We start from the raw sequence: 15,250 nt of genomic DNA, 5'->3' as shown, positions 1-15,250 counted from the left end.
GCCAGACCTCACCTTCACAGTGGGCTGCATCTCATGAATCATGAGTTGAACCATGTACTTCCATTCTTAAATTGATTTCAACAGGTATTTTATTATAGCAACAAGTCAGCTAACTAATGCAGTTGTCATTCCAAGGGATAATCTTGACTATAGGCAGAGAACAGAGAATATGGATAGAAAGACTGACTCAGTCTAGCCCAAAGCTACCAAATATGGAAATGCATGTTCGCGGAATATTCCCTACACTCTTCCTCACCATGATCATGATCATAGGTACACTTTATTTATTTACTCAGATCTCATTCCCACTTTGTGGGACAACAACACACTTCCATCTTCTTTACAAAAATTGCATAAAAAGTTCAACATCATCTGTCATTCCTCTGCAAGAAACACTTTAACTAGGACAGTTTGGGATGTGATGTTTGAAATTCAAGATCAATACTTCTCATGTACAAAGCTGCGTGCAGACAGTTCCAACAAAGTTACTGTCTCAGTAAAGCCACTGACATAGAGAAAGAGCCAGGTACAAATGCTTTCAATATTTGTGTAACAAGAAAAAATATAATGTGACATTGTAGAAAGCATGTAGATGTCATACCATCTAATGTCAGAAAAAAGGGATCTCTGAATTATTCATCTTTTAGTTTCTCTGGTTATCACTACCATGTACCTCAAGCAGAAAATAATGGCTACTATATTATGACTGTCTTCCAAATTAGGGAGCTATTTCTGTCAAAATTGTTTGCTGTTCTGTTTATACAGGAATGCTGTAGTAGCAACACTTTCACAGATGTGAGATAGATTAACAGGTGCTCCTCTTTCTTTTGTTGTAAACATATTCAGACTTTAGAAAGTTATATTCTGTAGCCAATATAAACCATAGCCACTATGAACGATAAGGCCTTTGCCTTATAGTTCCAACTTAAGATGATAGAAAATTGAGCTTGCTTCATATTTGAACGTTTTTGGTACTTGGGGGATATATTAGCTGTCTTAAACAGCTGTCTGAGGATCTCCACTAAACACTTAGGAACTTTGAACTCTGTATGAAGGGAGGTCAAACTGAGGCATAAGCACTGTCTTCTTTTATTTATTTGTATGTGTTTGTGACTGTGTGCACATGCATTTATGTCACAGGAGCTCATCAGATTCCCTGGACCTGAAGCTATAGATATTGTGAGTTAGCTGAAATGTGTACTGGGAAATGAACTCGGGTGCTCTGCAGGAACAGGAAGGACTCCTAACTGCTGAGCTGTTTCAGTCTGTCTTAGTTCAAAAATTAATGGCAGTTTTTTATGAACTTTTCTCTTAAAAATATGAAATTAATGAAGTTAGTTTTCAGAGTAAGATAACTCATTCTCCAATGGTCTGAAACTGGCCGAGGAAGCTGAGTTAATTCACTAGTTTAGCATCAACTTGTAGTTACACGTAGTTTTCACAACAAAGTATCTCAAAGGGAAATGTCTTGAGCTCTAATGCAAAGCAAACTTTAGAAGTAGAGTGTTTAGGATTTAGGAATTACATGTGATACTATCATATTTCACAGAAGCATTTTTCCTTTTTTAGTTTGTGTGAATTCACATGCGAAAGAAGGCACGAGAGTAGGAGGGGGGCTTGCACAGGAGAGTACCAGTGGGGCGGGAAGTGGGAAGAGGGAGGGAGTCAGGGAGAAAACAACGAAAAGTTATATAAATGTCTGAAGCTGTCAAGCAGGAAAAGAAATAAAGTTTCTTCCTATATTTGCAAAACCCAATAAACATAACTTTAGAATATTTCTATGTACATATTTTACAAGCGGAATTTTTCTAAGTAGCCTGTGTCAGTCAACCCTCATTTGCCATGAGTCTCTTGTGATGATATCTGGCACAAAATGGTTTTCAGAAGGGACAAATATTGAGGCTGAGGAAAAAGGAAATCTTCTGCTTAGAAGCATGGAAAAAAAAGCTGACAGCTGAGGGTTACTACCATTGTCAACTGGCTCCTTGCAGTACTGTCTGCACAATACCTGCATATATATATATATATATATATATATATATATATATATATATATATATACACACTGTATATACATACATGAATATATACACAAAAATATACTCCAAACACACACATACACACAAATGTTGTTTTTGATATCACAAGTATACTAGCTAATATAGGCATCCCAAACAGCAGACATCCATAAGTCCAGTTTTTGCATTTGTATTTATCTTTTTCTTTTATGTCTTTCCTTATCAAGCATCAGGAACATAGATGTGTGAAGTCTGGAGTACTTAATGTATGATGAATAGGTGACTTACCTGTCTATGATGGCGCACATATCAATGGTGACATTTGCAAAGCTTCCTGGCTTCCTCTGTGCTACTTCGTATAAATTCACAAGCTGGTCATCTACCTGAATGAGCTGCATACATCCCTGGAATGATGGCTGAAGGGCAGAGTAGCTGGCATTGCTCATGTGGTTCAGAAATCCTACAAAACAGAAGGAACAGGAAGGTTACATGGACATCTGACAGACTTTATTAAAGGCTTCCCATGCATCTGACTGGACACGGCCATTTGACTAATATTGGCATTTCTTTGATTTTTGCTGATGTAGTAGAGGCGTGCTTGAGAATATGAGATTATTTTAGGTAAGAGTTAGGTTTGAGAGAAGAAGTTAATTGAGAATGGTCCCATAGGTTCATATATTTGAGTGCTTATTTCCGAAGTTGGTGGAACTATTTGGGAAGGATAAGGAAGTGTGGCCTTGTTGGAGTAGGTATGGCCCTGAATGTCCTTCAATCCAATTCTGTCTACTGGCAAATTTATACTGTACTCATTAGTCTTAAATTATTTACAAATTTATTCTTTGCAATACCACATGATTGGCAAAGAAAATCAATACATAAAAATGCCATTAAATAAATTAAAGAGAATATTGAAAAAACAGAAGTTGGTTATTAAGTAATTCTTTAAAATGTCCTAATTTGATTGATTACAGTAATAGTTCACTACAATAAAAAGCTATTCTCTCACTTCCTTAGCAAGTATCAATATGTAAATTCTAAGAACCATCATTTAAATTTTCTTTAATGTTTCAACTTAGAGGTATACATTAATTTCTACCAATATAGCACACACACACACACACACACACACACACACACACACACACACAGAGGGGGGGGGCTTGGCTTTAAAATGACATGTTCTGTTTTAATATTGTTATATGGTTTGTGTGTCTGTGTGTCTGTGCCTGCACTTGTGTGAGTGCATGAGTATGCCTGCATATGTATGTGAGCATGTGTTTCTGAGCTATGCATTTTCCTTGTCATTGACTTAGTCCCTTTACAAAAATGCTGACTTTTCAGTAAGTTGTCTACTAAGAATAGTTGTATACATACAATGTGATTTCCACTTGTTTAATCATGATAAAATTGAGTGGATTTTAATGGCTAAACTTAGCAGGACAGAAAACACACAGCTGTAACTTTTGTGACTGCTCTTAGTAAGGATATCATTGGGTTCAGACTGTGTGACTACTTAGGAGTCTAAACATCCACAATAGCTTGGATGAATTTTGAAATGAGTAGCTGTCTTTATGAGAGTGAAAACTCTTGTGAGGCAGAACAGCTGCATAAATGCTCATCGCTTTCAACTGGGTGTGATTAAGTTCCCAAAACAAGACTTCAGCATCCACTCACAACATTGTTCTGTTTGGTGTTGATACATTTGGCGTCTGAAACCCTCAACGTTTTTCATGCTCCTACATGAGATCTATTCTAGGGGAAGATAATTATAGGAATAGTCACTACATAATCATTGAAAAGTAGTACTTTTTGTAGCATTATCTTTAACGCTTTTAAGAAAGATCCCATTGGCCCTTGTATATAAGCATTCAGATTCTTCTGTAGCATCTTTGGAGCTGAGTTTGGATGATAGCTTTTATAGACAACAGAACTCAAATGGTGTAAGTTTGTGACTTTGACGGACCATTTCTTATCTGGTATATGAAAGTGCTCATTTTGGCCAAGAGGCAGTGTTGGGAGGCCTATGAGAGATGGGAAAAGGTTTCCATGACTACAAATATGTTGTGTGGCATGGATGGTGGTGAGGGAAGACTATGTTATTGGTACCTAGCAATAGGATGAATAAATAACCTCTTGCAGGAAACAAATTACAATAAAACTCCCAAAGGGAAGTGTAAGTTAGCATAAAAATCATGCAAAGAATTGCTGGCCAGAAGCCTGATGTATCTTGGGAAGACAGTTTGCAACAACATAAAGGAAAGAAATAAAAATGGTCCTGGAAATGAAATCACATGAGATCCTTACTATGCTGTAGGGAAAAGTTGATCACCATTGCTGTCTGTCATGGTTAGGGCTACCAGATGATACATGATGATCAAAGTAACTTGGAGAAGAAAGAGCTTAATTGGCTTACACTGCCAAATTATTGTCCATTGTCTAAGGAAGTCAGGGCAGGAACTCGGAAAGGGCAGGAAGCTGGAAGCAGGAGTTGATGCAGAAGCTGTGGAGGAGTGCTGCTTACTAGCTTGCTCCACATGGCTTGCTTAGTTTGCTTTCTTATAGAACCTAGCACCACCATCTCAGGGATGGTACCACCCATAATGGGTTTGGCCCTCCCTCATCAATCACTGATTAAGAAAATGTTCTACAGGTTTCCCTATAAGCCCTATCTAAAGGAAACCTTTTCTTAATTGAGGTTCCTTTCTTTCAGAGTTTAGCTTGTGTTCAAGATGACACAAGATTATCCAACACAGTGTCCATGGTAGCACAGAAATGAGAAGACATACTTAATAAGCTAGTCAAGGGTATTCCAGCATAATACCAAGAGTGCTATGTTATGAATTGCTAACTCACTTCAATCTGCCTGTCAAACGAATTCATGTGAGCAGCACATTGCTGTTTCTGGGAGGACTTTTCCAGAGAGAGAGGACGGCCCAACCTGAGTGTGAATAGTACCCTCTCACAGACTATGGAGAGGAGCAGATAGAAGTGGAAGACAAGCTGGTCTTAGCAGAATTCTAAGTGAGCTGTCAGGCTACTATTGACAGAAGCCTTTGAAGCAATGAGTGAAATATGGCTTTTTTTCCTTCAAGTTGTTCAGTTTAGGTACCTTATCCTAGCGGTGAAAATTGACTAACACAAGCTAAAGCCAACTCTTAGCTGTAAAGAAGCCAGGGTTTGATGCATCTCACAGTAAAATTTGTCTTAATTCCATTTTACTCAGACAGTGAGCAATGCAAGAATGAGGAAATTGCTTCCAAAACAATGATCACATACTAGGAAATGTCATCTAATGAAGACAAGGACATATGATGGTGAAATCTTTGGCAAGGCCTCAGATATAATGGGCTAGGAAACAATCCATGAAAGAAAAGACTCACTCAGTAGTTACCCCATGCACTTCCAGACCCTAAACAAGAGCATTTCTAATGTGCTTAGAGGTATTTTGCTCAGTAGGTTAGGAGCTCAGGTGTGCTTATCTTTATGAAGCTATAGATGGGCTTTCTATTGAATGACCATCTTGAAGCATTTATTAATTATCCTTTATGTCATTGCTTTTAAAATTTTCATTTCTCTCTCTCTATGTGTGTGAGTGTATGTGTATGTGAGTGTATGTGTGTGTGTGTGTGTTTGTATGCTATTACACACCATGTTGTGTATATTGAGGTCCAAGGTCCATTTGTGAAGTCAGTTCTTTCCTTCTACTATGTATTTATTTGTTTGTTTGTTTGTTTATTTAATGTGAGTACACTGTCACTCTCTTCAGAAACACCAGTAGAGGGCATCGGATCACATTATAGACAGTTGTGAGCCACCATGTGATTGCTTGGAATTGAACCCAGGACCTGTGGAAAAGCAATCTGTGCTCTTAACCACTGAGCTATATCCTATTCTCTCTTTCCTTCTCCTATAGGAGTTCTGGGAACCAAGCTCAGACTGCCAAGCTTAGCAGCAGGCTCATTTATCCACTGAAGCACTATGCTAGAACTCTTTGTATTTTAGAAATATAGCCTTGAACTCCTTATCTTCTTACCCCCACTTCTTCTAACTGTGGTGATCTGGTATTCTTTTTCATTGGAAAAGGATGAAAAACATTATCAGGGATATAATTGATTTTGTTTTTAAGAACACTGATATTTAACAGTAATGTCATTAGCTTTGACCAGTATGTACTAAAATAGTCAAAGAGCATAAATGCTAAAAACCTTTTAGACCGTACTCTATGAGGGGAAAAAGAACAGAAACTGAAAACATGGACTACCTGTTAAGAAGAGAAAGAGGAAGAGTAGAAGGAAATAACTCAGTGTTGCAGAACAAACAAATGAAGATCAAAGAGTTATGGGACATCAGTAGGTTTGGGAATTACCAACAAGTTCCCAACCTGATTTCTAAGATAATATCGACCAATGATTTTGGTCTGGCTTGAGATAAGCAAGGCTTAGAAGCTTACTCACAGATAATCTAATGAAACATAACTTTGGATTTCAGAAGAGAGGTGAACTTTATGCATGTAAGAGAAATGAATAATCATGGAAGGAAGGACAAAACCTTAATTCCATCTTCAAGATGGCTATCAATTATCACATTATAGTTATATTATTGATTGCCCCTAGAATACTCTACTCCCACTCTGAACCAGCTCCAACAGGAGTGGGAACAATAGAACACTGCAGAATATTTACATATGGGTTATTATTACTGAATTGAATGAAAACATTCTTGAGTTCTCCAAGCTAACAATGTGTTATAATGACCACACGGATCTGGAACATTGTCAGTCTTGAGCTCACCTGGGAAAGCACTCTCCTCCTTCATGATCCCCATGCCCATACTAAAACTGGTTGGTACTTTACTCTTAAGTTCATACTTCTGCTCTATATTTAGAAGATAACAATACCTTATCTGACTTGAAGTCCATTCATTTTATTCTTCACACTGATAAAGTCATTCAGTATATGTTCAAGGCTTTGAAAATTCAATTCAGAAATACTTCAGTGAAAAACATGCTTACATTTGTTTTGACATTACAATGGCAATCTAAACAGTTGCAAGTTATATGGTTAATCTGATTGAACAGGGTAAGGGGGAAAAAAGACAGTAGACACTAAGGTTTGGAATATAAATAGCCAAAGAACACTGCTTTGCTATTACATGTTTTAAAGTTAAAGGATGTTAGAGAGCTTAGAGAGGCTGGAGAAGCACTACAAAGAAACATTTATTTTCCGGTGAAAGCCTGGAAGAATGAATCAAGTGTTTACCAATTCAAGCTTTCAGAGTAAAACAGTCAAAAATGTATTCAGCAGCAGCAGCAGACAAAGAGCCCCAGGATGGGAGTGAGTGGCTGTTTACAAGTAAAGGGAGGACGGAAGACACTACCTGTGTTGGTTGGGAGAGTGGGTGTGGTATAGGTTAATTGCACCAATACATTAATACATGGAAGATAGGATGAGCTAGGTCTCAATAGTACAGACAGGGGTGTAAATTTAGAATATGAGAAACACTGAATGAACTCTGTGAAATTGGGCAGGAATTTAATTCATGAGTGTGAATTTGTGGTTTTTTTTTTTAATATTCATAGCTAGATATACAAGTCAGTTTAAATAGAAGTGGATTTGGTCAAAACATAGTTGGTTCCTATCATCTGGGGGGGGGGGAACAGTCTGAGAAAGAATGCATAGTCCTACATACCAGATGTGGTTCATCAAAAAGAGGATCCCATAAAGAAATGACAGATGATGAAGCTTGGACAGGACAAACATATATTGAGTCTAGAATATTGTATGCTATATTTAAAACTAGTGACATTGTAGGAATAGAGAAAGAATGGCAGAACTGTTTCAGAATGACATGAAGCAAGTTCCAGGTGGTTGGAGTACAATTTTCACAATTTCAGAATACAAATTTTATTAATCGATAAAAATGATGGGAAATATTAAGTAAAATCCAAATCTATGCATAAATGACTGTGTAAAGTGAATAATAAATCAATGTGGAAAAGAGCAGAGAAACCTCTCTTTATAGCCTCCTGGTAACTCACAATGTAAGAGGGATATTGGAGTTTGAAAGTCATCCTTTGACAACTCTCATATTAGTAATGAGTTAGGCAGTAGATGTCAGTAGAGGCTGCAATAAAATCTGAATTGGGAACCACAGACCCAAAGGTCTCTCTAGAGCAGCCATTGAAGCTGGACATGTTGCTGTACACCTTTAATCTCGGTGCCATCATTCTGGAGACAGGGACATGTATCTCTTGAGTTCAAGGCCAGGCTCGTCAATTTTGCAAGTTCTAAGTCAGCCAGAGCTATATAGTGAGATGCTGGCTTTTAAAAGGTGTCATTGACAAAGCAAGACTCATCAGTTTACAGGGGAAAAAAAAAACCTGTAAAACTTATTTGTCACCAAACTATCAAAGGCATTAAAATACTGCTAGGACCGATGAACACTGTAGGTCGCCAGACAGGGTGCAAACTAGGAGAACAAACACAGACTTCAGTGTTTCTGGAAAAACGTATTTGCATTTCTTTGTAATACCAGACCAAAGCAATCAAGTTCCTATCTAGAGAGGGTAACTTGAGATGCTCAGGGATGACATGCTCTGACAGTCATTTGAGGATCTAGTTTTGCTTTGCAGGGACCAGAAAAGTAGAAGGGTGAGGAGAAGAAGGTGCTCTTGACCTGGTCCTTTGTTATAAAGGACATTATTAGACAACTGGAGGACCCACATGTGGGGTCTTGTTATTCTTGTGGCCTTTGAGCTCTTCCTAATTTTTAAAAATAAATTTTAAGTTATTTTAGAAACAGAAACTGATACTAAATATTTGTGTCATCTGAGAACCTGTTTTAGATTAAATTTTTCCACCTTAATCTGTATTCAATTTTCACGGATTTAAAATGAGATTTTTCTTCCTAAAGCTAGTGGTAGATTTTTGCTCCTGGAAGTCCAAATTCAGTCCTTCTTATAAACCTTGCTTGACATGTCTTTGATTAGCAGATGAATATTTCACATGCCCTGCTTTCTCAACACAGATGACATGTTTTGAGACCAATTATCTGAAAGGTAATTTCTTTATACTTACTAGTTGGATTACCATTATTTGTTTGTTTTGTTTTGTTTTTTTTTAAATCAGGATCATGGTGATCCAATCCATCTGATTGCATGTTTCCTAATATTTTTAGCTTCCGACATTTCTTTGCATTTAAATTTGTCTAAAAGGGTTAGGAATTTAAGCTTTAATGGGAGTCAGAAGTTAGAAGGTAATTTACTTGAAAGTAATTTTTATCAGTTAATTTTGATGAAGGAATAGAAAAAATCACTTTGTTGTCTTTTCCATGTTTAGTATTAACTGAAGTGGAAACTTAAGAGTTCTTTGGAAAGTCAGTTGGATAGTGTTTTGCTGGGGCAAACACGTGAATGAACATTTAGCTGAAGCAGACACAGGTGAAAGGATGTTCTGCTAAAGCAAGTGTATGAAAGGACACATGATGATTCCTTGATGTGCTACAGTTTACTGCCTTTCCCAAGGACTTGGGGCTGATTGGCAGAGTGCTGACAGCTAACATAAAGTAAGACACATGCTGAGGCAAGACTGGCGGAGGACAAGTGATGTTTGGAGGGTATAATAGAACTCGATGGACATTGATGGGCTGTGGTGAGCTTGCTTATAGAGCTAGCTGTGCAATGTTTGTTGGTCTCTTGTCTTTGCTGATCTTCACTTCTCTGAGAGAAGCACAGGCTGAGGACTTCTGGTGTTTTTCCTGGTCCCTCCTGCTGACTTAACCCAAGGCTAAGGCCTGGCTCTCTTGGTGCCATCACTGCTGAGCTGCTGATTCATGCTTGCTATCCCAACTCTACTGAACTGGACTGCTGGTGCATCAGTGAAGTGTTTGTGAGTATATGAGTTGTCCCTGCTGAGCTGTGAACTAAACTTCCAATTTCTATAAAACACGGATGGTAGTTGCTCCAAAGAACCTTTCTGAACAGGTCTTCTTCCACTCCTCCCCCCTATTCTTTCTTGCCTTCTACCTCTGGTGAGTGGTGGGCTACAGGGGAGGTTAAAGCATTTAAGAAACATCATTAAAAAATAAGGCTTGAGAAAATTAAAATAACAATGAATTACTTATTTTATATTATATTAATATTTATAATCTCTTTATAATGGAAAATTTTAAGATACAAATCCAAGAATTTTGCAGCGATCAGGTTTTGGTTCTTTGTAAGTAGATTAAATGCTATGTGCTTTTATTATGATTTAAATCTGGAAAACAGACAAATTGTAATTGCCATCATCATGAGTTGTGAAAAATAAATGCAAATGTATCTGTAAAATAAATGTTCAAGTTTACAGCAGCTGCATTTATCAAGGGGATATAACTATACCTTACTTCATCTTCCTTTCTCATTTTCAAATGGTTTAGGCAAGTTCTATCAATTTAGTATTTATTAAGCACCTAATGATTGAATATTTTTATCCTCATGAATGTGACAACCACATTCATGAAGAAAACCTCAGACACAAGAGAACAAATTGATATAGCTAAAAGCCAAACTGTTTCTGCTGACTGGGTAAATAGCCTGGCAGTGTTAAAGTGCAAGGCTCTCTTCCAGGTACTTCCCTTTGGCTTTGCTGACGAGGTTTCCCCGCTGCTTTTCTAGTCCTGCCAGTTTGGTCTCTCATAGTGTGTGAGTGTGCGTGAGTCTGTGAGTGTGAGTGTGCTGATAAGGTAAATGCAGCTGGCCTTGAACCGCATCTGTTTTCCTGATAGACTCTTTCTTTCCTGACCAGTGTCCTGACAAACCTTTGGCTCAAATGCATCAGTTTTAGCTCAGAACTAACTGCACCTAAATTTCTGTGACTTCTTGTTTCTGTGTTCAAAGCACCACACACATCTCCCTGCCCTTCCTGGAATTCTGCTTCCACCCCTAACAGCAGACTTTCCCCAAAGCCTGGACTTCCATTTATTCGTTAGTAAACCATGAATACCAATCAGCTCAGCTTCTAGCCTCATTTTTATTAATATGCCAGGAACATATTAGGTACCTCCCTCCTTTTAAACAGCCCTACACTCATCTTGGCCCAACCTTCAGCCCATTTCTCGTATTGGTCCAAAAGGGTCTCTACTGAGCATATTTCCCTCTTCTGAAGAGATTATTCATGTCAGAGCACATGTTCACAATATTCAAGAAACCGATCAGATATTTACTGGTGATCTGATATTTTGACACAAAAATAAGTCTGTAAAGATCTACAGATTATGAGGCCATATATTTGAGAAGGGGAACACTTAAAATTCCAAATAACACATGCTAGATTAATTGCTTTAATTAAAATTAATATAATGGGATAACTAAAGATGTCATCATAATTTAAGCATATGCTTCACTAAAATATCTTTAAATATAGTAGCTTTGGTATTTTATTATAATATACAGGGTTTTAATCTTAACTTTACAGTGCTATTAAGGTAATATTTTATTTAATAAAATTATTGTGGATCTTCTTTCCTATTCTCTAACAATGCACATAAGATAGAAATTATATTTACATTAAAATTGTCTTATTATGCAAAGAAATAGAGAAGTTTGAGGTGTTTTTTCAGCAAATAAAAACAAATTATAAGAATGAAGGAAAATAAAAGGAAATTTAAAAATTGACTAGTATTTTGTCAAACAGGGATAGTTAGAAATCTGTGTAACAGAATTTCTGATGTACTTTTAAATGTTGTTTTTAAAATAGGCCATAAAAATAGGGAGTGAAGACAAAAGAGATACAAGTATTTTGATATTTTCACATAGGTATTATAATAGTTTACTCTTTTAAAGAAGAAGAAATGTAAAACCTGTAAGCTTTAATTCCTTAGAGATTGGTAGTGTCTCCAATACATATACAGATACATTCACAAAATCAGATCATAAAATAATATTGCCTCATTGATTTTTTTCTTATGAGCTCACATAGTTTGTTAATTACTTTGGACTGTAGAATTTGATGATAGCAGGCCACAAGAGTGCCTCTAAATTGATTATATATATATACATATATATATATATATATATATATATATATATATGTATATATATATATATATGATGGTTGAATTGACTATATATATATTATATATATATATATATGTACATTCTCTCTCTCTCTCTCTCTCTCACACACACACACACACACACACACACACACACACACACACACACACACACACACATACACACACACACACAAACTGTTACACTATTCCAGGCTATTTTTACTAATGGCTTTTCTAAATGCAAATAAATTTTAAGGGTCAATTATATCTCAAGTGTATTAACACAAGCTTTTTAATAGGAGATAATTTATTTGAAAGATATTTAACATTCAATACTATTGCTTTAGGAATAATTGGGAAAGAGACAAACATAATGTGAAGAAGTCTATTTCCCATGATAAGGTAATGTGAAAATCTAGAAAATTTCCCCGTTGCAAACACCCAGAGATCTCAGTAAAAATAGCATGTATCCTTTAAAGTATGTATCTGGGGGAGAATGGGAAATTGAGGGTGTTAGATGATCATGAGCCAGTACTATTTAGAACCATCTCCTCATCTTTGTAATGCAGTTTGGATTTTAAAGGGAAAGCACAATAGACACCAGCATACATGCCTGTGGGAAGATAAGGAACACCTCAATATCTGCATCCCATTAAAGCCAAAGCTGCTGAAATAGTAGTGCAGTAGATACCAGAGACCCTCGTCCCAGTCAGCAAAGAGAGCTGACAAGAAAATTTGTCTCTTTGAATGGCCTATTGAAAGAAGAAGAAAAGTTACTCTTTAAGAATGCATAAAATATGGAGTTGCTGAACTAAATTATGGCTTTCAAATTTGCACTAACTGGAGGGTGTGGCACTCAAATCAAGAAGTTACTATAGAAAGCAAGTGGTTTCGGGCTATTACCATGGGAAGTGGAGTGTAAATTCTCTCTGGATTAACTCTGGCATTTCAGGATTCCTGAAGCAAAAAACGAGATATTTAGATCAGAAATCCCAAACTACAACTATGCCAATGCCTGGCAAATATAGAAGTAGATACGCACAGTCATCTATAGGATAGAACACAGAAACCCCAGTGGAGGAGCTAGAGAAATTACACAAGGAACTGAAGGGGTCTGCAACCCTATAGGTGAAACAACAATATGAACTAACCAGTACCCCCAGAGCAGAAGATGGCCTAGTCAGGCATCGTTGGGAAGAGAGGCCCCTTGGTCTTGCAAACTTTATATGCCCCATACAGGGGAATGCCAGGGACAAGAAGTGGGAGTGGGTGGGCAGGGGTGTAGGGTGTGGGGAGGGTATAGGAGACATTTGGGATAGCATTTGAAATGTAAATGAAAAAATATCTAATAAAATAAGTTTAAAAACAAAAAACAAAAAAAAGTAGTTGGTCTCCTGCTTATACTGGTCCTATTCAGCATCTTTAACTACACAGTAGAACAAAAGTGATATATGTTATGAGATGAGATGGACTTTAAAATTGAACTCTTTTTCAATAGGATATGTGGTACTCTGTCCATGCTGGGAGGTAAAGAGCCCCAGCTCTGTCAGCCATGCCATTTCTATCTAGAAAATCCCTCCAGTGGTAGCTGAGAAGCTAAGATAGGAAGACTAGCTTGGCATTCAGGTGCACTCACTGAAGTCCCAGGTCATGTGCTTATCAGAATGTAAAGAGAGGGGGTCTATCTGTATAATGAACAAGAAATATTTGTCCCCCAGATATATCAGACATATTTTAGTGCTGCAAAGTATTCAGAAAGTGTTTTAAATACAACTACGATAAGCTAGACTCAAGTATAAAGTATGGGATAATGTTAAAAATGAAGTTACTACTTAGCTTTGATCAACAACCAAATGGATACTGTACAATTGAAAAGTACATTTTTGTAAATAAAACACCAGAGGTTGTGTTTAATCAGATGAGAAATCTTCAGTGAAACTGGGCAGGGACAGACAGGAGTCACAATGGTAGTTCAAAAACAAAAGTGATTAAAAATATTACATAGAAAACTTGAAATCTCAGGAATAAAAATCAGAATTAACATACAGATACAGAATTTGAGAAAAGAGGAGCAGAATGAGAGAAAAATGTAATTAAAAGACAACACCTGAGAATTTTCCAAGACTGTTTAAAAGCTTGGATTCAGAGAGAATAATAATTCTTTTCCCCCACACCACCCCATTCCCTTCTCCCTCATGCTGAGGCCTGCTCACTCCAGGCTCTGCTCACTCTAGGCCATAGTTTTTCTTATTTATTTCTCATTACGGATGGTTGTGAGTCACCATGTGGTTGCTGGGGTTTGAGTTCATGACCTCTGGAAGAGCAGTCATCTCACCAGCTCAACAATAATAATTCTTAAACAAAATTTCTTTTAAAATATTTGTAGGAAGAATGAGTTGGATAATAGGGATGGGAGGAAGACTTTTTCAAACTTTAACCAGCATGCATTGCATACGTGTATGAAACACTCAATTAAGAAAATCAATCAATGTTATTTTTTTTAAAATGACCATTTGCCATTACCAATACAGCAGATCACCGGGAAACTTAAAGGTCACAATATATAAAGATTATCCTAGAAAAACATACTGACTACTAGGTGCTCCCTGACCCCACACTTCAAACATGTGAATCGAACTAAAGAAATAACCAAGAAGGTTTTCCAATGAAGTAAGGTGTCGTGACTCACCAGTGTTTTCAACTTGGTTATTAAAAAAAAAAATGGAGAGATGAGTATTCTGGGACTAACAGATAGTGTGTCTCAGTGGTTTGGACTCCAAAGAGTTATCAGAATCTAAAAGCTTTCAATCTTTCAACAGAAGATGATGTGTGCCAACTTGTTGTCAGAAAGCCCTTGAGCAAAGAAGGTCAGAAGAACATCAACTAAGCTGCTAATTCTCAGCATCTTATCGCTCCTTGTGTCCTGCAACACAACACCGTGCATCCTCTAAAGTAACAGCACACTAATAAAACTAAGGAAGAGGATGCACAGTATGCTAAACATTTGACTAAGAGAATGAAATTTAGTGAAGGAAGGAAAGTGTTGTTTGGGTTCTAATTCCAAGTTGTTCTCCACCATTGAGGGAAAGCTGGGGGCACATGACACACAGAATACAGAGCAGGAAGAAGGCCAGGCTGGGGCGATGCCTGCTGGTTTCTCTTTGCATAGTTAGCTTTTTTCACTCATATAGTTCAGA

At 37.1% G+C, this 15,250-nt stretch overlaps 1 protein-coding gene across 1 annotated transcript in view; it reads right to left on the bottom strand.

Annotated features, from left to right (window-relative positions):
• Nucleotides 1-15,250, bottom strand: part of Cntnap2 (contactin associated protein like 2) — a 2,102,194-nt gene that overhangs the window by 976,560 nt on the left and 1,110,384 nt on the right. The window contains exon 10 of the mRNA XM_029535530.1: nt 2,307-2,478. Coding sequence (XP_029391390.1) covers nt 2,307-2,478 — 172 coding nt within the window. The remainder of the gene's footprint in view (nt 1-2,306; nt 2,479-15,250) is intronic.

Source organism: Mus pahari, chromosome 2, assembly GCF_900095145.1.
Source record: "Mus pahari chromosome 2, PAHARI_EIJ_v1.1, whole genome shotgun sequence".
NCBI classification, from domain to species: domain Eukaryota; kingdom Metazoa; phylum Chordata; class Mammalia; order Rodentia; family Muridae; genus Mus; species Mus pahari.
This window is presented reverse-complemented; position numbering and strand designations above follow the sequence as displayed.